The 26622-nt window shown below is 35.6% G+C and overlaps 2 protein-coding genes and 1 pseudogene across 2 annotated transcripts in view; all 3 read left to right on the top strand.

The window, feature by feature from the left end:
- The window catches only part of LOC145267031 (uncharacterized), a 440938-nt gene that overhangs the window by 215088 nt on the left and 199228 nt on the right, over positions 1-26622 (top strand). The gene's annotated exons all lie outside the window — the stretch shown is intronic.
- LOC145267154 (uncharacterized) lies at positions 19767-20315 on the top strand. The gene has a single exon (XM_080123201.1). It carries the CDS (start codon positions 19767-19769, stop codon positions 20313-20315), a length of 549 nt encoding a protein of 182 aa, XP_079979327.1.
- Positions 22200-22416, top strand: LOC145267336 (U2 spliceosomal RNA; annotated as a pseudogene).

Here is a 26622-nt window from a genome sequence, read left to right on the forward strand (position 1 = left end):
TGTTTCCTGCCCTCTGATGAGACGGAAAGTATTTCTTCGAAACTCCGCGGATTAAGGACTATCCACTTATTAAGTGCGACATTTTTTTTTTCTGCATTGTAAACAATATCTTCCCATCAATCCTTCCCTGTTTCTCATTATGTTCTCCTCCTCCCAACATTGCATCATCCTTCCTCTCTCTTTCCACTTTTATCTCTTTTGAGACAACCCCCACCCATCGTCAGTCTCTCTTGCCCAATTCTGTTCTTTCTTTTTTTTTTTTACTTATTCCTATGCTTGACTCATTTTAACTCCTTCATTTTCTTTCTTATTTATTTTTTCCAATCTCTTCTTTTTCTTTTCCCGGTCTCTTTCCCAACTTTTATTCCTTGATCCGTCTCTCTCAACTTTTGTCCTTTGGTCTCTCTCCCAAATTTTTTTTTTTCCTCTGGTCTCTCTCTCTGTCTCTTTCTCTCGCGCTTTCTTTCCCAACTTTTTTCCTTGGTCTTCTCTCTCTCTCTCTCTCTCTCTCTCTCTCTCTCTCTCTCTCCCAACCTTTTTTCCTAGTATCTCTCTCTCTCTCTCAACGTTTTTCCTATGTCTTTCTCTCTCTCCCAACTTTTTTCCTTGGTCTCTCTCTCTCCCAACTTTTTTCCTTGGTCTCTCTCTCTCCCAACTTTTTTCCTTGGTCTCTCTCCCAACTTTTTTCCTTGGTCTCTCTCTCTCTCTCCCAACTTTTTTCCTTGGTCTCTCTCTCTCTCTCTCTCTCCCAACGTTTTTTCCTTGGTCTCTCTCTCTCTCTCTCTCTCTCCCAACGTTTTTTCCTTGGTCTCTCTCTCTCTCTCTCCCAACGTTTTTTCCTTGGTCTCTCTCTCTCTCTCTCTCTCTCCCAACGTTTTTTCCTTGGTCTCTCTCTCTCTCTCTCTCTCTCTCCCAACGTTTTTTCCTTGGTCTCTCTCTCTCTCTCTCTCTCTCTCTCTCTCCCAACGTTTTTTCCTTGGTCTCTCTCTCTCTCCCAACGTTTTTTCCTTGGTCTCTCTCTCTCTCCCAACGTTTTTTCCTTGGTCTCTCTCTCTCTCCCAACGTTTTTTCCTTGGTCTCTCTCTCTCCCAACGTTTTTTCCTTGGTCTCTCTCTCTCTCTCCCAACGTTTTTTCCTTGGTCTCTCTCTCTCTCTCCCAACGTTTTTTCCTTGGTCTCTCTCTCTCCCAACGTTTTTTCCTTGGTCTCTCTCTCTCTCCCAACGTTTTTTTTCCTTGGTCTCTCTCTCTCCCAACGTTTTTTTCCTTGGTCTCTCTCTCTCTCCCAACGTTTTTTCCTTGGTCTCTCTCTCCCAACGTTTTTTCCTTGGTCTCTCTCTCCCAACGTTTTTTCCTTGGTCTCTCTCTCCCAACGTTTTTTCCTTGGTCTCTCTCTCCCAACGTTTTTTCCTTGGTCTCTCTCTCTCTCTCTCTCCCAACGTTTTTTCCTTGGTCTCTCTCTCTCTCTCCCAACTTTTTTCCTTGGCCTCTCTCTCTCTCCCAACTTTTTTCCTTGGCCTCTCTCTCTCTCCCAACTTTTTTCCTTGGCCTCTCTCTCTCTCTCCCAACTTTTTTCCTTGGCCTCTCTCTCCCAACTTTTTTCCTTGGCCTCTCTCTCTCCCAACTGTTTTTCCTTGGTCTCTCTTTCCTCCCAACATTGCATTACAAACAAACAAAGAAAAAAAAAAATAAAAATCCAGATCGACATTTTTTTCTTTTCTAACAAATATTTTTATTACCGTTGCTTTCCCATCTCGACACCACCTAAAAGTCTCTCGGTATCGCTCATCTCACTCGTTGTACACTTTTCTTCTTCCTCCAACCACATGCCAGCCACAGCCGGCCCATTCTCGTCCTCGACTTTACACGTTCATTTTCTTTGACGTCACACTTTGTTTCTGCCTTGAGCATGTGATGCATATTTTTCTCCTTTTTTTTAACCTTTTTCTTCTCCTGCACACTTCCTAATGTGCATATGCGTCTTTTTTTGTATAGTGCTGCTTCTGCCAATCTCTTTGCAAGCCAGCCATTCTTCGCTGCTGCTGATATTTCCCCATGTGATTATTTTTTTTTTTTTTACAAGGTGGTCACCACTTATCAAGGCCCGGAAACCACTTGGAGATAAGGGTTATTGCGTGTACAGTACGTGAATGTTGGGATTTGATAAGGGTTATTGCGTGTATGTACGGTTCAATGAGATAGTATTGTAGTAATCATTAGTATTGGAGATTTGATAGAGTGTCTTACTTAACGGGGCGGTTCATCAGGAATTTGTTTATGTTGGACTTGAAGACAACCAAGTTGTAGTCAGGTGGGAAACAGGCAGACGGAACAGAGTTCCACAGGCGTGCACTTCTAAGAAAGAAGCTTTGTTCATGGAATCTGTTTTGATTTTGGCACAGATAAAGAGTGGGGAAAATTTTTGACAGTGGTTTCAGCTAGACGGGTGTTTTTCGTGAAAGATCGGCGAGGGAGGACCAGAGATTGGAGCTCAGACGAGCACCTGCCATGGAAGTAACGATAAAACGACAAGCTCGCCACGTCTCTCCTGTGAGAGAGCGGTTGCAGGGAAGAGAAAAGGGCATTCCCCACTAAGCCTATTTTGTACTCTGTCAAGGCAGGATAGTGTTTTTAGCAGCTCCTTCCCAGATGTGGCAGCAGTACTCCATACTTGGACGTACTTGGCTTTTATACAGATAGAGAATTGCATCAGCAGTGAGATATCTTCTAGAGCGATAGAAGGATCCCACCATCTTTCCAGCAACCTTGGCAATAGACTTGATGTATGTGTTCCATTTTAGGTTAGGAGTAAAGGTCAAGCCAAGAAGCTTATCAAAGCATGGAGCTTCCCCTAGTCGAGAGCCATCCATTTCAATTGATGCCAGATGGGGATCAGAGCGTTGATGATGTACAGATAGGAGCTTGGTTTTAGATAAAAGTAACCAGCCACCTCTTTCCCCATTGTACAAGCGCTCAAGATCCGGGGAGAGAGAATCAGAGAGAACTTTGTCATTTACAGCCTTTGATGTGTTGCCATAAATGGTTGTGTCATCAGAATAGATGTCAACGAATGATTTAAGTATGTGTTTAGGGAGGTCATTGATGTAGATCAGGAAGAGAGTTAGGCCCAGGATTGACCTCTAAGGGACTCCAGCATTAATACTGAGGGCCTCTGATTTCTACCCATCAACCACTACTCTTATAAGCCTATCAGAGAGAAATGATTTAATGACCGAGAGAACATTTCCAGTTATACTGGAAATCTTGTGAAGTAGGCCATTATGCCATACTTTATTGAAGGCTTTTGATATGTCAAGAGCAATTACCCTAGAGAGGAAGCCTTTGTCAAGAGATTCACTAATCCTATGAGATATAACCGTTAGCACGTCTGCTGTAAATCTAGCAGAACGGAAATCATATTGCATGTCACTAAGAAGGTTATTTCTGCTGAGGTGGTTAATGACTTCTTTATTTAATATGGATTCCAGCAACTTACTCATGACACACAGGAGACTTATTGGTCTGTACTGAGAGGGAGACGACTTATATGCACTATGTTACAACCCCTCCACCTTCTTTCTAGCTTTATCTCTTTTGACCCCCCCCCCGTCTGTGTCTCTTTCTGACGTCGTTCATCTTTTTCACTTATTCCTCAGCTTCTTCTTTCCACGGTCTCTCTGTAAATTTATCCCTGGTCTCTCCCAGTTTCCCTTCCTGTTCTATCTCCCATTTTCTCCTTGTCTCTCTCCAATTTCCCCTCTTGTCTCTCTCCAATTTCCCCTCTTGTCTCTCAACTTTCCCAACTGTACTGACATGCAGAAGTTCAAGTGTAATGTGAACAGACATCTTGCTACTCATCTCCGTTCATGATACCCCTGCAACTTATGTCCCCGATAGTAGCCCCTGCTTAAAAGTAGCACTGTGCCTTGTTTGGGGTGAAAACTGAATTTAAAAAAAAAAAGGTCTCCCTTGTAAATATTCCACAAACAAAAAAGAAAACTCGTTTAGCCAAAAGCACTATAAAAAATTTCTCCCACTCAAAGCTTAAACGTGGATTCCATCAACAAAGCTTTTTTCCTAGAACTGCCCGCCTGGTGAACTCTGTTCCGCTGGTCTGATTTCCAGCTGCTTACAATATTGTCGTCTTCAAGTCCAATGTAAACAAGTTCTTGTTGAACGAACCACTAGCAGTGTCAGAAACCAATTTTAAGAATGCGTGAAAAAAAATTGAATAACTCGACCTCCTATTTTTACAAGCTTATAACTACCTGAAAAATGAAATTCAAACCCTAATTTTTTTTTTCAATTAAAGGAGCAAAGACCAAATTTAAAAAAAATAGCAGGTTTAATAGCAAATTATGCAATATGTTTTTTTTTTAAATCGGCTTTCTTTAAAAAAAGATTTGAAGAAAATCAACGAAATTTTTCTTCCTTCGAGTATAAATAAATCGATATAAATTCCAAAAAACCACTTGCCTAAAAAAAAAAAAAAAACAATTTAATGTGTAGTTCCAGTCTTCATTGTTAAGAATTTATCCATATTTATATTTTAAATTCCATTCATTTTTTAAATAAAAGAATTTTTTAAATGACTGCTTGAAAAACGTGCGATCATGGAAGCATTTTTCGAAAAACCGGAAGTAATCTTCTTGTTTTGAAATACGGATGAACTAAAGGACATGAAAACCACACGTTCGCGTTAGGCGTGTACTGGAGAAATATGTGTTCACATAGCCTAAAAATAGGCAAATTTTACGCATAAGATTATTCCTTTAAAAAAAAAAAAAAAAACACCCCAGGATTTTTTTTTTCTTTTCTTAAAATATCTAAAAAAAAAAAAAAAAAGGAAAGAAAATATTGAATGAAATAGAAAAAAAAATTGTGTTATCGTCCAATTACTTGCTGGACAATATAAGCAAAACATAGGCTTCCAATTAAAAAAAAAAAAAAAAAAAAAAAAAAAAAATCAACGTGGTTTAAAAAAAAGTGTCTTACACTTTGGACTTTACAGGTAAATTAAAAAAAAACACTTTTTTTTTAATTTACAATATATTATTTATTGATCTTTTATCTTCAATTTGTGATATATAAAACTTTGGTACATTAATTAATTATTTAAATAGACATTTCAAAAAGGGGGTGGGTTTAAAAAAAAACTTTTGTCTAAAATATTGTATTTGGTTTATTGGAAAGAGCATAAAATTTCACATTGACCCTGAAAATATCGTAAAAATTGAATCTATAGAAAAATTTTGATAGATTTTTAAATTTTAAAAATTGAAAAATATTTAACTCGTAAAATTCAATTGATTTCATTACGCAAAAAAAAAAAAAAAAAAAAAAACATGGCTGCATGGACGCTCGCCGGCACTTTGTAAACACTGTTTTTTATGAAATAAAAAATATTTCTATTACTTTTTAAAACAACTTTAATAGTTTATTTTGGAAGTATAATCCATAAAGAAAATAAACAACTCACTTTTAAAAGACAAAATTACGAGTTTTTTTTTTTTTTGTTTTTTTTTTTATTTGCAGTTTCATGTTAGGGGTGTCAAAAATTCCCCCCAAATTCTGATGCAGTGATGCAGTGCACTAGTGCACCTAACGAACCACCCTCTTAAATAATCTAATTATACGAAATTTTCACTATTACTATACTATTGTTCCAATGTACACAGATTAATCCTTATCCTCGAGTGGCCTCTGGGTCTTGATATGTGGTGATCCATTTGTAAAAAAAAAAAAAAAAAATCTCGTGACTAAAAAGCAAAAAAACAACAACGAAAAACAAACACCCACCTTTTTATTTTTAAACAAAGCTGACTCACCCTCCCCACTGCCATACATAAGTCTTACTCACATTCCCCACAAGTGCTATCTACCCCCTCCTCTCCCCGACCCGACCTATCCACACAGTCCTCAAAGCCTCTGGCCGAGTCTCCATTTCATGTAGTGAAAAGAAAAAGACCTTGGGTTTTGTTTATTGTCAAACACAGCAACTGTCTAAATAGGAAATTCTTTTTCTGGCCTGTTAATTTCCATTTCTTGTTGATGTAGACTTGTTTTTTGACCGGCTTTTCTTTCTTTTTTTTTTTTTTTGCTGTGGCAAAGGATAATGTCATGTACCGTGGCTTTCGCTAGAACACGGAGAGCGACAAACAAAAAGACCATTTTGCAATAATAATTCGCTTCCAACAACAGTGCGCGCGCGCACACTCACTCACACACACACACACACACACACACACACACACACACACACACAATACGATACTATGATAGTGTTCCTATTTAACTTGCCTTCTCACGAGGGCAGAGTTAGACACAAAGCCGGTTTTAAATGTGGGGAAAATCCAGCCCCCCCCCAAAGGGCCATTCTGGATAGGGACAACAATAAAAATTGTCTCGGTCGTGAAGGATCTCTCCTTCACTGACCTAGGACAGAAACAGCGAAGCGTAGTATCAGAACAGATACTACACTGTGTTCCTAGCCAAAAAGGCCAGCGTTTTTCAATAATGTTGCGCTCATTCCCACTCTACTGATATATTTTTTCTTTTCCTTTCTTCTCTTCATATCTATTTCCTATTAGATGGGCAGGTATTTAATTCTCTCCCACTGCAAGGAACTTAGACATCAGGGTCAGAAAAATGGGATTGAGAAGTCAGCGCCTTCGAAGAGGGGTAGGTACTCTGACCTACAAAAGTGCTTGGGCAGCCCTGTCGGCATTCCTGGTTAAGGGCGCCTAAGGCGATTAACAATAAACTTTTTCTCATTCTCAAAGAGAGAAGGCAAAGCTATTTTTTCCGTTTAACACATTCCTTTCAATTTCTAATAATTTATTGTACATATTAAAATCCGATTTATGTAAAAACTAGCCTGGTTGCCCGGGTATTTGGAGATGTATGTTGAGAAAAAAAAAAAAAAAGTGGTAGTAGGCAGGCATACTCGAACCCGTGGAGGAGGAAAGGAACGTAAAAACGAAAAAAAAAAAAAACGTGACGTCTTTGCTGTTGCACCTATCGCCAAACCGGAAGTGACGAAGGTTTAAATTAAGGCTAATCAATCGAAAAGAGGGGATGACTTTCGAAAATATTTGGGGGGGGGGCGACCCCTCCCTGTATAAATTTGCCAAGTTGAGGGTGAAGGAATTAATTTTTTAGCCAATTTTTCGATATTTGTCGTCCGAAGGGTTGTGCTTCAAAACGCTACCGATCTCGTGAAAATCCGTCGCCTCTCTGAAAAGTTTTATACATACATACATACATACATACATACATACATACATACATACATACATACATACATACATACATACATACATACATACATACATACATACATACATACATACATACATACATACATACATACATACATACATACATACATACATACATACATACATACATACATACATACATACATACATACATACATACATACATACATACATACATACATACATACATACATACATACATACATACATACATACATACATACATACATACATACATACATACATACATACATACATACATACATACATACATACATACATACATACATACATACATACATACATACATACATACATACATACATACATACATACATACATACATACATACATACATACATACATACATACATACATACATACATACATACATACATACATACATACATACATACATACATACATACATACATACATACATACATACATACATACATACATACATACATACATACATACATACATACATACATACATACATACATACATACATACATACATACATACATACATACATCATACATACATACATACATACATACATACATACATACATACATACATACATACATACATACATACATACATACATACATACATACATACATACATACATACATACATACATACATACATACATACATACATACATACATACATACATACATACATACATACATACATACATACATACATACATACATACATACATACATACATACATACATACATACATACATACATACATACATACATACATACATACATACATACATACATACATACATACATACATACATACATACATACATACATACATACATACATACATACATACATACATACATACATACATACATACATACATACATACATACATACATACATACATACATACATACATACATACATACATACATACATACATACATACATACATACATACATACATACATACATACATACATACATACATACATACATACATACATACATACATACATACATACATACATACATACATACTAATACATACATACATACATACATACATACATACATACATACATACATACATACATACATACATACATACATACATACATACATACATACATACATACATACATACATACATACATACATACATACATACATACATACATACATACATACATACATACATACATACATACATACATACATACATACATACATACATACATACATACATACATACATACATACATACATACATACATACATACATACATACATACATACATACATACATACATACATACATACATACATACATACATACATACATACATACATACATACATACATACATACATACATACATACATACATACATACATAACATACATACATACATACATACATACATACATACATACATACATACATACATACATACATACATACATACATACATACATACATACATACATACATACATACATACATACATACATACATACATACATACATACATACATACATACATACATACATACATACATACATACATACATACATACATACATACATACATACATACATACATACATACATACATACATACATACATACATACATACATACATACATACATACATACATACATACATACATACATACATACATACATACATACATACATACATACATACATACATACATACATACATACATACATACATACATACATACATACATACATACATACATACATACATACATACATACATACATACATACATACATACATACATACATACATACATACATACATACATACATACATACATACATACATACATACATACATACATACATACATACATACATACATACATACATACATACATACATACATACATACATACATACATACATACATACATACATACATACATACATACATACATACATACATACATACATACATACATACATACATACATACATACATACATACATACATACATACATACATACATACATACATACATACATACATACATACATACATACATACATACATACATACATACATACATACATACATACATACATACATACATACATACATACATACATACATACATACATACATACATACATACATACATACATACATACATACATACATACATACATACATACATACATACATACATACATACATACATACATACATACATACATACATACATACATACATACATACATACATACATACATACATACATACATACATACATACATACATACATTTTTTTCTATTGATTCTATTTTTACGATATTTTCAGGGTCAATGTGAAATTTTATGCTCTTTCCAATAAATCGAATATAATATTTTAGACAAACGTTTTTTTTTTTTTTTTTTTTTTTTTTTTTTTTTTTTAATCACGCGCCCCCCCCCCCCCCCCCCATTTTCAAATGTCTATTAAAAAGTAAATAATTAGTTTATGTACCAAAGTTTTATATATCACAAATTGAAGATAAAAGATCAATAAATAATATATTCAAATTTAAAACAAAAAAGTAGTGTTTTTTAGAAATTTACCTGTAAAGTCCGAAGTTTAAAACCTTTTTTTTTTTTAAACCCACGTCGTTTTTTTTTTTTTTTTTTTTTTTTTTTTTTTTAATGAAACCTTGGTCCTTGCTCCTTTAATTGAAAAAAAATTAGGGCTTGAATTACATTTTTCGAGGAGTTATAAGCTTCGAAAGATAGCGGGTGGAATTATTCAATAGTTTTCACGAAATTTCTGACACTGCTATAGCACCTGTAGAATAAACGTTTTAAAGTCTATTGTAAAACAACCCCAACATTCCTATTATAAAAAAAGATTTGTTTGATTATTTGTAAATGTAAATTTGTAAATCAATTTTTCCAATTTTCTGTATAATAACATGTTTTATAATAAGTAAATTATCGTTTTGGTGGAAGAAAATTAAAAGCAGTGACCGCCAGCGATTAAAATCGTTGAATTAAGTTTCAATTTTCAAAATTAAAAAAAAAAAAAAAAAAAAAATTGAATTTAGGTAAATATGGAAACAGTAAAATTTTATTTACTTTTTCTTTTCAGATTATTATGCATAAATATTTATGAAATAATTATTGAATAAAACGTTATTTTTATTTATTTATTTATTTTTTTTTTTTTTTTTTTGGTGCGTCTACAGAATTTGAACCTAACTAAACCGATTTCTTTCAAACTGAATCTAAGGGAGCTTAGCCCAATTTTAAACTAGAGGGATGAGAGCTTAGCCTGTACGTCTCAAACGGCTCTACTTTTCAGTTTTCAAAGGGCCATTTTTACTGTGCAATTTTTTCCGGTTCCATTTTTACTTGTGCCATTTTTACCGAGCACCTTTAAATATAGATATGATCTATTTTTAATTTGCCAAAGTTCTTAATGTTTTCCCTTTATGCATTGCATCCAAGATTTTCATAAACGTATGAGGTTTTTATCTATATCTTTTACTCATTTTTTTTTTTTTTTTTCATATTTAATTTAACCAATTTTACTAGTGCCAATTTCTTCACGCCATTTTTATTCATACGATTTGTACATAAGTTCCTATTTATCTATCATATTCTTAGAGAAGAATTATTTCAGTCGCCACAATACCAAATTTACTCAAGGGGTATCGACTTAAAATATCTCTAAAATGTAGATAAATTTAATTTTAGTCATAACTCTAAAACTAAGCTTTGTTTCCAAAAACAATTTATGCGTCATTATTAAGACAAATTTGTCTATTAATCCAAGAAAATGTATAATTATTGATTTTTAATGAAACTTTTGGGACTCAGTAAAAACTATATGATTATTTTTAAGCATTTCTTTTTAAATACAACTTTAAATAGTTATTTGAGAGATGGTTTAACAGTTATAAGTTTTCAAATTTCGATAAATTAAAAATAAATTGATTCAATTAATTTCAAAGCACTAGGTTTAAAGAATTCTAAGCACTATGTTTAAAGAATTCTAAATGAAAAATACAAACATTAATCATTTCAGAGGAGATATACTCAGTGACCGAGTAAGGCTCCAGCAGTGGAAAAAAAAAAAAATGTCCCCCAGGACGGTTTCATACTCAACTGTGAACTCTCTGAGAGGTTCCATATAAACTTTTAGTAAGTAAGTGTGAAAACGAATTTAAACATTTAGGAGTGAGATTCCCCCAGTACGACCCTTTTAGTATTTAGAAATTTTTTTTTTTTTTTTTTTTTTTTTTTTTTTTCTGATATGAAAAATGTTAGATGTTGATTCCGGGACTGTTTTTCTCATGCAAATCCACGAATCTCTCGCGTTTGGGGCATAAGGCCTTTAAATCTACACGTTTTAACTACTTTTTAAATTATTTAATTATGACTTTTTCTTCAATAATTACTATTAAATATTTATATAAACTTATCAGAAACGGGCCAAATTTGAAAAGGGCCAAACTGCTTTTAAAAAGACCAAATTTGCGAAATTTGGCCTTAAAAAAGCCAATCTGACAGCCGCATTCGAGGAGGGGCACTCTGACCTACAAAAAGCGCCGGGGGGGGGGGGTAGTCCCGCCGGCATTCCTCAGTTAAAAGCGCCTGGAGCGATTAGCAATAAACTAACCCCTTCTCAGAGAAGCCTGGGAGTTACAAATGAATAAATAAATAAATAAATGAATAAAAATTCGGATCGGAATTTTTTCTTTAACAAAAGTTTTTTATTACTGTTATTTTCAGCACCACTTGAAGTCTCTCTCGGTGCCACATGTCTGTCTAGCTTGATGCTTATATATATATATATATATATATATATATATATATATATATATATATATATATATATATATATATGAGAGAGAGAAACAAACAAACATATCCAAATTCATATAAATAGAAATAAATACGCGTTCATCTTTATTACAGAGCAAAAAATATCTCCTGGGTTATACCTTTAAAGATTTCAGGAGTCAAAGTCTAGTGTTCAGGCCACCGACTCCACAGTAATTACATATAATGGATGACGATACTTGTATGGATCGTACTGGCCATTCTTGTAAGCACATGTTCATACTTGATGGCGGGGAAGGGTAGCAGTCAATGAATGTTAGTTTATAGTTTATATTTTCTTCATCTTCTGATTTATTTTATTTATTTGCCGTCTTCGTCTTTGTCGGTAATTTTTTATGATGTGCCTCAGTGTATTATAAACACCCCAACCTCTCCATGTTAAGAACGGCTTTCGGAATAAACATCCCCTAACCTCGAAAGCCGTTCTTAACATGAGTTTTTTTTTGGGGGGGGGCGTTTATTTCGAAAGCCGTTCTTAACATGGGGTGGTTGGGGGTGTTTATACTATGCTTGGTCAGGTCGTAAAAAAAAATATCGTTTTTTTTTTCTACATCTTTTTCATCTTTGTCTTTTTCTACATCTTTTCATCTTTGTCTTTTTCTACATCTTTTTCATCTTTGTCTTTTTCTACATCTTTTTCATCTTTGTCTTTTTCTACATCTTTTCATCTTTGTCTTTTTCTACATCTTTTTCATCTTTGTCTTTTTCTACATCTTTTTCATCTTTGTCTTTTTCTACATCTTTTTCATCTTTGTCTTTTTCTACATCTTTTTCATCTTTGTCTTTTTCTACATCTTTTTCATCTTTGTCTTTTTCTTCATCTTTTTCTTCTTTGTCTGTTTCTTCATCTTTTTCTTCTTTGTCTGTTTCTTCATCTTTTTCTTCTTTGTCTTTTTCTTCATCTTTTTCTTCTTTGTCTTTTTCTTCATCTTTTTCTTCTTTGTCTTTTTCTTCATCTTTTTCTTCTTCTTTGTCTTTTTCTTCATCTTTTTCTTCTTCTTTGTCTTTTTCTTCATCTTTTTCTTCTTCTTTGTCTTTTTCTTCATCTTTTTCTTCTTCTTTGTCTTTTTCTTCATCTTTTTCTTCTTCTTTGTCTTTTTCTTCATCTTTTTCTTCTTCTTCATCTTTTTCTTCATCTTTTTCTTCTTCTTCATCTTTTTCTTCATCTTTTTCTTCTTCTTTGTCTTTTTCTTCATCTTTTTCTTCTTCTTTGTCTTTTTCTTCATCTTTTTCTTCTTCTTTGTCTTTTTCTTCATCTTTTTCTTCTTCTTTGTCTTTTTCTTCATCTTTTTCTTCTTCTTTGTCTTTTTCTTCATCTTTTTCTTCTTTGTCTTTGTCCTTCATTTTTGTCAACACTTGCATCAATGTCCGGTTATACATAGGAGTGCCTCATTTTTTTAAATTTTTTTTTTTTATTATTAACATACGAAAACATACGAAAAACAAATTTCCCAACACCAACGAGAAAGTCTATTAATAACATCTAATTTGGGGGAGTTTCTTGGACTCTTACAAGTGTGTGTGTGGGGGGGTACTAATGGCTGGAAGCGAGAAAGGAAATTGTCTCATTTCAAAATTAAATACTTATTTTTTTTTGTTTTTTCCTTTTTATGTTTTATTCGTTGCCAAGAAAGCAATCTCATTTTCTAAAACCTCGTTGCAATAAGTGATTCATGCTTCGTCGTTGCTGCTCAGCAGCGCTAAAACAATGACGGTTGTGCTCAGCAGCGCTAAAACAATGACGGTTGTGCTCAGCTTGTTTCGATTGTTGCAACTGTAGAACAATGAGTTGAAAAAACGTGAACACTCGACTCGTCATCCAGATTATTGTTACAATAAAGAGAGCAGGTTGTTGCCAAACTTGTTGTTGCTGATGTTGTTGTTGTTGCGGAACTTGCTGTTGTTGTTGTCTAACTTGTTGTTGTTGCGGAACTTGCTGTTGTTGTTGTCAAACTTGTTGTTGCTGTTGTTGTTGTTGCGGAACTTGCTGTTGTTGTTGTCAAACTTGTTGTTGCTGTTCTTGTTGCTGTTGCGGAACTTGCTGTTGTTGTTACTGCTGATGTTGCCAAACTTGCTGCTACTGATATTGATGTTGTTGTTACTGTTGCTACTGTTGTTGCTGTTATTGGTGTTACTGCTGCTGTTGTTGGCAAATTTAGTGCTGTTTCCGTTGTTGTTGTTGTTGTTGTTGTTGCCAAACTTGTTGTTGTTGAGGAGGAGCATTATTCTTATGCTGATTTTATTAGCATTCGTTTACCCAATATCTTTCTTATTAAGAATTCCTTTTAGAAGGATATCAGATACTTACGGGAGGGGATCATGTGAAAGTTGCCAACATTCTTAAGTGACAGTGTTTCTGTAGTTCAAACTGTGCGCACCCAGGTTGTCAGCCTGCATCGTTACCACTTGGTCACCATCACCTTTCTGCTACTGCTATTGAGCAAGTTGGGCCTGAATGCAACTTTATCTCCCACATTTGGGTTGATATGACACAAGGGTCAGAAAGTGGGATTTAAAAGCCAGTACTTCTAGAGGAAGAGCAATCTGGCCCGCAAAATATGCCTGAGCAGCCCTGTTTGCATTAACAATAGACTAATCCCTTTGTCATATAGAGAAGGTAAACCTTGGAGTGTGGACATTCTAGAACATAACAGCCTCATCGGCATTTTCCAGTAAAGGTGCCTCACACGATTAGCAATAAATTAACCTTCTCAAAAGGAGGAGATAAAGACTGGAAACATGGATATCATAGAACTGCACAGCACAGAACCAAAGTCAAGCCATCAGCACAAAATACACATATATATATATATATATTTATTTATTTATTTGTAGTCATCGACATACAGTTCTGTTTCGTTGTATCACAACTCATCAGTGCCGCTAGACTAGCATCCCTCCCAAGCCAAGGATTGAACCTAGAACCGTCGTGTTGACAGTCGGCAGTTCTCCCACTCGACCACAGAAGGGATGCCCGCAAATAACTCGTCGGAATGTCTATTTAAATAGACATCCACCACCACTTTTACAGTGCTCAAACCGCCTGTTTGTAAACAAACGAGCTTCACATTTTCAGCCAATTAAGTAGAGGGTGAAATTATTTACCACAGTGCTCTACCCAAAGAGGGGGGCTTAAAATATAAAACTCAAATGACCTTATAACGGGTGTTGTAACTCAACATCCGGTTTACAGCTTCCGGTTGAACATGCTTACATAAACAAATAATCAACGAGACATTAAAACGTATTGTTTTACTGTGTACGTTTTCAGTGCCGAAATTGTTTTTTTTTTTTTTGTTTTTATTTCGTGTTTAAATTATCCAAATAAACAATTGTTAATACTTTTTGCTTATTTTTTTTTTTACATCGTTCATTTCTTCATTGTTTTAATTAGTTTTATTGACCTTAATATTAACATATAAATTAAATATTTGATCCAATAGGTCATGAATGTTTGTTTAAAATAAATGAAAAAAAAAGTTACATTTTATTTTCATTTTCTATTTAAAAAGCCATTCTTAACATGGGGAGAGTGTTTTTGTTTTTTTAACTATTCTGTACTTTCAACTTACAATTTCATTTAAAAAAGATATATCAAAATTTGAATTTAACTTTAAGTATTATGGTATCTGTTCAGTGCACATTTACCTATAAGTACGGCAAGCCACTTATAATTCAATGGCTGTAAGTTTTTTTGTTTTTGTTTTTTTCCAAAATAAACAATTATACACAGAACGACTCGTATCTATCTATATTCTTTTTTAATTTTAATATACTTTCATAGAAATGTTTCTGTTATGTCACAAAAATACTATTTTCTTTACGTCACAAGTGTCATGCTCATACATTAATTCCAAAGCTAATATAACATACTGACCCAACAAGTCACAGGTAGTCTAGTGTGTGTGTATATATATATATATATATATATATATATATATATATATATATATATATATATATATATAATATATATAGATATATAGATAGATTTATAAGGTCAAAAAATCTAACCTTGATTGCCCTTCGGGGCCTGTGGCACAGTGGATAGAGATGCAGAATATCTATGATTCCAGGTGGTGAGCATTGTCTGGAGGTAGCAGGTTCAACCCTACCCAAAGCCGGTCAAAGGATTAGTTGGCCAAATCATGGTAAGATGACGACAACTATGGAAGGCAGTAATTGCTGTGGATGTAGTTGGAGGATTCAACATTCCTATCCTGTCGCGGTTAACCTGACGAAGGCCAGAGGAATAATTGTACGAAACGTCGTGAAAACAACAACTAGAAGATGAGGATAACAACCTGCAAATAAATAAATAAAAATTATGCAAATAAGTCAATAATAAGACTACATAAAGGATAACTAATTTGCATATTCCTTTTATGGTTCCTTATTAGCTGATTCGTTTCATGTCACTATTATGTTGAATTCTATTTATGCATAGTTTCTACATTCTGCATAATTGCGTAGAATTTAAGATGAAAAAGTGATCTTGTCGATGTGTGTGTGTGCAAAAAGTCTCTACCAAACTCCACTCTGAATGTATGATCTACAAAGTTGAAATTTGATATATAGGGTATTTGGACCTGTGGCACACTTTCGATTTGGTTTTTAACCGGTAATAATTGCTGCTAAGGGATGAAAATTGAAAACAAAACAGTTGACTTTGGCTGTTGTTTCTTTTGCGGATGCTTAAAATTAAACATTAAATAATCAAAGTTGCTTAATTTTTAACCTTTCGTATCAGTAGGTCAGACAGTAACAATGCTGGAGAGTTAATAATAACTAAGACTGAGGGGGGGGGGCTAAACATTCTGGTTTCAATTCTAGTGGATGGTACCCACGGTATATATTTTTTATACCCATTTTTTTTTTTTTTTTATAAGGAGGTAGTCACCACTTATCAAGGCCCGGAAACCACTCAGGGATAAGGGTTATTGCGTGTACAGTAATCAATAGGATAGTATCGTAGTAATCATTAGTATTGGAGATTTGATAAAGTGTCTTACTTAAGGGGGGGCGGTTCATCAGGAATTTGTTTATGTTGGACTTGAAGACATCCAGGTTATAGTCAGGTGGGAAACAGAAACGGAAGAGAGTTCCACAGGCATGCACTTCTTAGAAAGAAGCTTTGTTCATGGAATCTACGTTTTGGTTTTGGCACAGATAAAGAATGGGGAAAATTAATGACAGTGGTTTCAGCTAGACGGGTGTTTATCATAAAAGATTGGCGAGGGGGCACCAGAGATTGGAGCTCAGACGAGCACTTGCCATGGAAGTAACAATAAAACAAAGACAGGCTCGCAACGTCTCTTCTGTGGGAGAGAGGTTGCAGGGAAGAGAAAAGGGTATCCCTCACTAAGCCACAAAGTCTATTTTGTACTCTGTCAAGGCAGGATAGGCTGTTTTTAGCAGCTTCTGCCCAGATGTGGCAGCAGTACTCCATCCTTGGACGTACTCGGCTTTTATATAGATAGAGAATTGCATCAGCAGTGAGATATCTTCTGGAGCGGTAGAAGGATCCTACCATTTTTCCAGTGGCCTTGGCAACTGACTTTTGAAATCATCTATTATATAAATCTCACCTGTTTGTTTAAATGTATGTATGTATGTATGTATGTATGTATGTATGTATGGTTATATGTCTGCCTAAAACTTCCAACAGAAGCGACAGAGTTTCACAAGATCATGACCATTTTGAAGTTCGACCCTTGGACGACAAATATCGAAAAATTGGCTAAAAACATTTTTTTGCTCAACACACACCTCCAAACACCTGGGCAACGCCGGGCAACCATGCTAGTTACTATATATTGAATAATAAGCACCAGAAAATTAATTCTATAAGAAGAAAACTGCATGCAACAAAATATAATATTTATGTGTACTTTACAACTGGGCAATACCGGTTGGCAGAGAGACCCGACGTTGCCTGGTATTGAATGATGATCAAATGTTTTATACTCCCATATTTTTATTGTCATTGAAATCGGTAAAATCGCCCATTTTTCAATCAAATCGATTGATTGCTTGGACCCATTGCCGTACACTGGGAGAAAGCTCCACATGCCTCTCGCAGTGACTAAGTTCACAATACATTGTAGTCTACATTGCACTGTAGAGAACCTACTACTGATTTTATAAAATTATTTTTATATATAATGGCTTGAATTAAAGTTTAAAATGAAAAAGTCAAGTATTATAGTGCAATTGTGCTCTAAACAGAAACATTCATTTCAAACGCGGCACTGTCATATCAAAGAACCCACTGTTGATTTTATATGTCCAGCTTTTCTGCTTGTGTGGTAACAAAACATTTCAAATGCACGTGTCATGTTAGGCTGTGTAAGGTGTTAACTTTAGTAAAAATCGCCTGTTCCTTCTTTCATCAGTTTATTTCGATTATCGATACTTATCGGAGACATTCCAATACAAAACCTATCTGAGAGCACTGCCAGACACATAAAGTACTTTCGTTTGAAATTTCATAAAATTCAGCCCAGCCGTTTTGAAGTCCATAAAGGATAAACACACACATACACACAGGTTAAGTTTCTTATATACAGCATGTCTCAAAGGTAACCATCTTTTTTTAAATATAAATTATCAAAATAGATGGTTACTGGTGAGACGTATATTATAGACTGAGGGGATGAAGATGGAAGGACGGTTTCAGTTTATGGTATCTATTTACAATGCCTTCCCACAGGACAGTTAGACACCAGGGTTGTTTTTTAACGTGGAGAAAAGGTACAAAAATAAAAAAAATTGTCTCAGTCGTGAAGGACTGCTACTCCACCAAAAGAGAACAAGAAATGGAAGTGCTGCATCTGAAGAACAGATGCTACACTTTGATCTTGGCCAAAAGGATTTCAGGTTATGGTAGTCTTAACCTTTGCTTTTACTATTTATTACTTTTTCTGGAAATGAGTTAATCCAGCTCGATTGAAAAGTGATCAACATTTTTCTTTGTCTAAGGATTATCGAGTTTATGATTAATCCATCTTGTGGATTTATGTTTGTCTTGCATTAATCCTTTATTTAGATAAATGATTGCCCCATATTATAATCCACACTAATTGTGCACTAATTTTATACACTTTTGGAACGAGTGCAGATGATACAGTGGTGCTTAGTACGACCTTAAAAGACATTCAGTGGTGAAGCTCCATTTATGGGAATGTGAAGTTGCCCTTTCGTTACCATTGTTTGCAGGTCCACTTTGGCCCGGAGTGAGAAACCGAGAGCCTTCCTCAAGACAAGAGTGACACGGTTCTGCTTCCTTTCTTCAAAAAGGGAGACAAACGCTTCTGCAGAAACTAGCATGGAATAAGCCTCATCGATATTGCCAACAAAATCTTTGCTTCTATATAACTGGAGAGGTTTCAGAGAGAACGTGACACCAGAACCAGACCTAACCAATGCGGATTCCGTCTGGGCTGTGGCTGCACAGATCAGATTTTTATGCTGCGCCGAAGCCTTGAACATCACTGGAGCTTTCAGCAGAAAACGCTTGTGTGCTTCATCGACTTTGCTGCTGCTTTGGACTTGGTCGCCTGTGAAGCTCTTTGGCAGATAATGCAGGTGGATGGCATCCTGCCAAAAATCCTCAACTGTCTACCTATCCACACGCATAAAGGTCCGCATACACGGTCAAGAGTCTAACTTCTTTGAAATACACTCGGGAGTCTGTCAAAGCCGTGTTCTCTCACCCACACTCTTCAACTATGCTATCGACTGGATCATCTCCAACTCTCTAGCCAATTTCCCAAATGTCACAGTAAGCCATGACCTACGCATCTCTGATCTAGACTATCCTGATGATATAACCATCCTAGGCGATTACATTCAAGCAGCCATAACAAATTATATGCAAATTTTTGCTTCAAAAATAGGAATAAAGATCAACTTGACAAGTACAAAATTACTAGCGGCTGAATTTTCCCTAAATGAGTCACAACCAATTTTCCTCGATGGAGAAACCTTTGAAAAGGTCCAAAGTTTCAAAGTAGACAGTAGATTCACAAGATTCTCCTCAAGCGAGTCACAACCAATTTTCCTCAACAGAGTAATCCTTGAAAAAGTCCAAAATTTCAAATACCTGGGCAAATATTATCCCCGCAACAGGTCAAGGTGAAGAGGACATTGGCAACTGTATCAACAATGCCAGTGTCACTTTCTGCCGCCTTCACACCCAACTCTGGTCCAGAAATTAAATCAGACTCTGTACAAAAAAATTTGAATATACAAAGCTCTTGTTTGCACCATTCTTCTATACGGATGCAAAACCCGGACAGTATGAGTTTGTGACCTGTGCAGACTGGAAGCTTTTGATCACCAATGTCTATGCTACATCCTTCAGATTCACAACACCACCATCTGTTCTTGCTGCCGGATGCCACCCCTCAAACAGATCCTCTTTTTGATAGGTCTCCAATGGTTTAGTTACACTTTGTGCCGGTAACCAGATAACTTCATCTATGTCACCATCAACCCAGCCCCACTCCAGGGTTGGAAGAAACAATCCAATGGTCAGTGCAAGCCCTGGCTCCGTACGGTGAAGCAAGATGCCGATCTGATCCTGTGTTCTCGCCTTTACAATGTGTCCCGCTGGAACCGTAAATGGCTGGACCTGATATCAACTACAGCTTCAGATGCAGAGAATTTACTTGGAGGAGCCAGCTCAACTGACCCATAGCGAACGCTGACACAACAACAATATATATGGACAATTTCAATATATATATATATAAAATAAAATACTTATTATATATGTTTAAAGCCAAAACAATGCATTATTAAAAAAAAAACAGGCATTTTTGTTTGAAATTTATATTAAAAATATAAATTTCAAACAAAATAAATGTCTGTTTATTTTGTAATAATGTGTTTTGGCTTTAAATGTATATAATATGTATTTTATTTTATTCAAACTCAACCAGCGCTTCTAAGTCTTATATATATATAATATATATATATATTTATATATATATATGGGACAATTATATGACAATTTCAATATGTATGTATATATATATATATATATATATATATATATATATATATATATGGGACAATTATATGACAATTTCAATATGTATGTATATATATATATATATATATATATATATATATATATATATGGGACAATGATATGACAATTTCAATATGTATATATATATATATATATATTAGTGATGGGACAATTTCAAAATATTTCCCGATTCTGATACAATTACCGATTCTGATTCTTTTAAAATCTCTAAATATTTATCTATACAGCATAATTACGTTGACACACCAGTTCCCATTGGATCACCAAAGTTAAGCAACGTTGAACCTGGTCAGTACTTAACGGGTAATCATTTGGGTCTTCCAGGTGCTGTATGTGCTCTCCGCTTATCTCGGCATTGTTTTCAGTTGTCCCGAACTTCTCCCTACCGCAGGACTCAAACAGTACTGATTCAGGAGAGGTGTGGTTGGTGATTGTGTAACCCTTGCCTCACAGTTACATGCGCAGAGGGTATCCTTTGTCTTTTGAGACTGAGCGGAGGCATCGAAATATTTATCTATCGAGGAACTCGTGATATAAGGTATATATTACTGCGAACGTAAAAAATACACTTGCGGATGACTTTATAGATTTTAATTTTGTTTGTAGCTTAAAACCAATAAATATTTACTGCTTTATCTTTAGTAGCAGTGATGCAATATTAAGTTTTAAATAAAAACTGATTAAATAATGAGCAATTACAAGAATCGTTTTTGGCATTGGGAACTATGCACAATTTATTCTGATTCTAATATTTTAAAATATTTCTACTGTGTATATAATCTGCCATAATCACGTTGGCATATTTTATTTCTTCGTGTGTGTACCTGAATATAAACGTGACCTACATGAACATATTCGTTCTCCAAAACTACTAGCCTGTGGAACACAATACAACGAGAATGCTTCACAGAATATTACAACATGTTCACATTCGAGTTTGATGTTTAAAACGTCTTGAGCCGTCTTTTAGCGTTCTTGGCCTTTTGGCCAAGATCAAAGTATAGTATCTGTTCTTCAGATGCTGCACTTCGATTTCTTGTTCTGTCAGTGGAGGAGAAATCCTTCACGACTGAGACAATTTTTATTTTTGTTCCTTTTCTCCACGTTAAAAAACGACCCTGGTGTCTAACTCTGTCCCGTGGGGAGGCATTGTAAATAGGAAGATCAAAGTGTAGTATCTATTACAACATGTTCACATTCGAGTTTGATGTTTAAAACATCTTGTTGAGCCGTCTTTTAGCGTTCTTGGCCTTTTGGCCAAGACACACACACACACACACACACACACAAACAAAAAAAAAAAAAAATGCACACACAACATACAGAAATGAATATACAAATTGTACATAGTTAAATTTTACATTGAACGCTGGGGTTATTAGTTAGATTAGGATCCACAGAGTGATTGAGGTATTTTGGTAAATGTTGCCAGTCAAGAGTAAGACTTCAAAGTCTCATCTGTTACGTAGTCAAAAAGACCCTGTACCCTCCCCCTCCCAATTTCTTGTAGGGCCTTGTGCCTAATTTTGTTGAATTGAATTTTTTGTACGTTTTTTATGTTCAATTTTTTCTTTCTCAATAAAATATATAAACAAGATCAAAGTGTAGCATCTGTTCCGGCAGATACTGCAAGCAAAGACCATATGTGGGGGAAACCCCACATATAAGACCTTGGTCAATGTAGGGGCAACCTTTCATACCAATTGTCACTATCCAGCTCCCCTACTCCCCGGGGAGTTGGTCCCCATTTCCCCTTCACTCCTCACTTTAAAAATCGGCCTTGTGCCTAATTTGCTCGGTGGGGGAGCAAATAAATACCTAAAAGTGCAGTATCTGTTCTTCAGATGCGGCACTTCCATTTCTCGTTCTCTTTCGGTGGAGGAGAAATCCTTCACGACCAAGACAATTTTTATTTTTGTACCTTTTCTCCACGTTAAAAAACGACCCTGGTGTCTAACTCTGTCCCGTGGGCTGGCATTGTAAATAGGTGCAATTAATCAGTCTTAAAATGCTATCTGGTCGTCTACTTGGTGAACGCATAATTGATATACTCGAGTAGCCTTTAGGACTTCAGAAATCCATACAAATCTTTCCTTCTGAAAAATTTATTAACCTAGAATTTTCCATGAGCTATTCGTAAAATAACATTTTGTAGTCGATGAAGAATCATATACAATCAATTGTTTACAATAGATAATGGGTTTTTTTTTTTTTTTTTTTTTTACAAGGTGGCCACCACTTATCAAGGCCCGGAAGTCACTCAGGGATAAGGGTTATTGCAAGTACATTACGTTAGTGTGGATATTTAAAGTGTCTACTTAAGGGGGCGGTTCATCAGGAATTTGTTTACGTTGGACTTGAAGACATCCAAGTTGTAGTCAGGAGGGAAGCAGGCAGACGGAACAGAGTTCTACAGGCATGCAGTTCTAAGAAAGAAGCTTTGTTCATGGAATCTACGTTTTGATTTAGGCACAGATAAAGAGTGGAGAAAGTTTTTGGCAGTGGATTCAGCTAGACGGGTGTTTTTTGTAAAAGATTGGCGAGGTGGGGGACCAGAGATTGGAGTTCAGACGAGCACCTGCCATGGAAATAATGATAAAACAAAGATAGGCTTGCAACGTCTCTTCTGTGGGAGAGAGGTTGCAGGGAAGAGAAAAGGGGTTTTGTTTAACATAAATGCCATGGGGTTAATAAAGAGACTAAAGCTTGAACCAGGATTGCTCTTAATTATTTCATGCATATTCTTATGCAACAAGAACAAATAAAAACGTTGTCATTAATAGAATAAATGTTGGTTAATTCATTACATTTATTTCTTTGAAAGTCGGAGAAATTGTCGAACATGTTTTACCTCTAATGTATTTATTTGCTTCCCCACCAAAGCAAATTAGGCACAAGGCCGTTTTTAATGTGGGGTAAAAACCAGCTCCCCTAAAAGTAGGCAAAAAGGGGGCACTCTGGTTACCAAAAATAATAATTTGTCCCAGTATAGAGGGTTTCCCCTCCATTGACTGGTACAAATTATATTATTTGCAGAACAGATTGGGTGTTTATTTGCTCCCCCACCGAGCAAATTAGGCACAAGGCCGATTTTTAATGTGAGGAGTGAAGGGGAAATGGGGACCAACTCCCCAGGGAGTTGGGGAGCTGGATAGTGACAATTGGTATGAAAGGTTGCCCCTACATTGACCAAGGTCTTATATGTGGGGTCGCCCCCACATATGGTCTTTGCTTGCAGTATCTGCCGGAACAGATACTACACTTTGCTCCCGGCCCGAAGCTTATTGAGACGACAGCTCAAACTTAAAACGTATGTTGCAAGAACAAGATCTGATACTTAGAATGTACATAAATAATCACTAGGGCTATGACAACAGCATATTCTTTTCCTTGTTTTGGCTCTCGAGTATATATCCGACACAGATACAATTAATCAACCGGGGATCACATCACTCTACAGAAAAACATAAGATATCAATGGGTGCACACTGGATAGTCAAAACAAGGAAAAGAATGTTTTCATAGCCATAATAATCACCCATGCAAAGTTTTATTTCTTAAATACTCAATTACTTCCCACCACGGAAAATATGTGACACAAGGTTGGAAGTTTGGAGAGAGTCGAGCCATTGACTCTGAGAGAGAAAAACTCTGATATATTAAAAATTATATGGGTAACCTCGTCAGCATTTCCCGGTAAGGGTGCCTATGACAGTAAGCAATAATCATAGTCGACGAAAGGATGTTACTGAAGTTAAGCAATGCTGGACCTAGTCAGTATCACATGGGTGACCATTTCGAAATACCAGGCACTGTATGTTCGAGGATGTTGACACCTCCCTGCAAGAATAGCCAAAACCTAACATTGTCATTTTCCTTGATTAGGATATGCACGCGACTGGGGATCGTTTGTGAATTTGATAATCCCTTGAAACTTCTACCTTCAGAGGAAGCTGATTATACGGTTGGTCTCTTGTTAATCAGAAAGTTTTATAACTGATTAAGCATAAATATTTTACAGACAGCTTTGTTTGTGATGATCTCATTATTCGGTTTAGGCAATCATCTCTCTGACTCACTGATTGTGATAATCTATTTTGATCCCTTAATCCGTTAATCCTACAGCTTTTTAACTTTCCGGATATGGGGAAGCAGGATCTTGAAACAGCAAGTGTATGTGATCTTCCTCGGTAAATCAACATTAACATTCTTTAAAACTTGACATGGGCTATGAATGAATTATATACATACATATATACACATATATATATTTAAATGTACAGAAGGTCAGAAAAACATTGGTACCGTCGGTTTCAAGCCTAACATAAGGGCAACCAGTTAATGGTAAATCATAAATAATGTTAGGCTCTCGTCAGCCATGTTGTTTCAACATATATATATACACAGTTGGCCTCAAAATTATTCATACCCTCGTTGATTTTTGACATAATTCATTGTTGTGATGAAATGAAAGCATTTTGTTAAGTTTGTTTATGATTTATGTGCAACTAACAGGTGAAAGAATAACAGCAATAGGCAAATTAAAAAATATTTAGTTTCAGGGTTATTTTATTCACAGATCTTTAAAAAAAGTCATGTTCAAAATTATTCATACCCTGGGTTTACAGTGTCCATTTTCTTTCTTCAATAGTCAATAGCATAGCCTTTGTTCTTTATGACTGCTTCTAGTCGGTTCTTATAGGTGTCCACAAGCTTACTACACGTTTCCTGTGGGATTTTGGCCCATTCTTCCATTGCAAAAGACTCAAGCTGGGTCAGGTTAGTTGGTTTCCTGGCCATCACTCGGGTCTTTAAGTCCCGCCATAAGTTCTCTATGGGATTGAGGTCAGGACTCTGACTAGGCCATTCCAGGACGCTGATATCATTATCCTTGAACCATTTCTGGACTACTTTAGCAGTATGCTTTGGGTCATTGTCTTGCTGGAACTTCCAGTTGTCGCCAAGTTTGAGCTTCTCTGCAGATTCCTTCAGGTTTTCATCAAGGATCTGGATGTAGTTCTCCTTTTTCATGATTCCCTGGATCCTGACGAGGTTCCCTGTACCGTGGGAAGAGAAGCATCCCCATAGCATGATGTTTCCACCACCGTGCTTGATGGTTGGCACTGTGTTCTTTGGATTGTATGCTTCTCCTGTCTTCCTCCATACGTATGCAGTATCTCTGTGGCCGAACAACTCCAACTTCGTCTCATCAGACCACAGGATGGTTGACCAGAAGCTGAAATCTTGCTGTATATGGCCTTTAGCAAAGGCCAGGCAAGCCTTCACATGATTCTTTTTGAGCAGCGGTGTCTTTCGAGGCCTGCATCCATGGAGACCCCCTCTGTGCAAAACTCTCTCGATAGTGGACCTTGAAACCATCGTCCCTGCC

This window comes from Euprymna scolopes, chromosome 42, assembly GCF_053919585.1.
Source record: "Euprymna scolopes isolate OS-2025 chromosome 42, ASM5391958v1, whole genome shotgun sequence".
In the NCBI taxonomy this organism is placed as follows: Eukaryota; Metazoa; Mollusca; class Cephalopoda; order Sepiida; family Sepiolidae; genus Euprymna; species Euprymna scolopes.

Bases quoted from the DNA above. Each gene is read 5' to 3' on its own strand.
- LOC145267154 (XM_080123201.1), top strand. From the start codon at position 19,767: ATGGCATCCTGCCAAAAATCCTCAACTGTCTACCTATCCACACGCATA.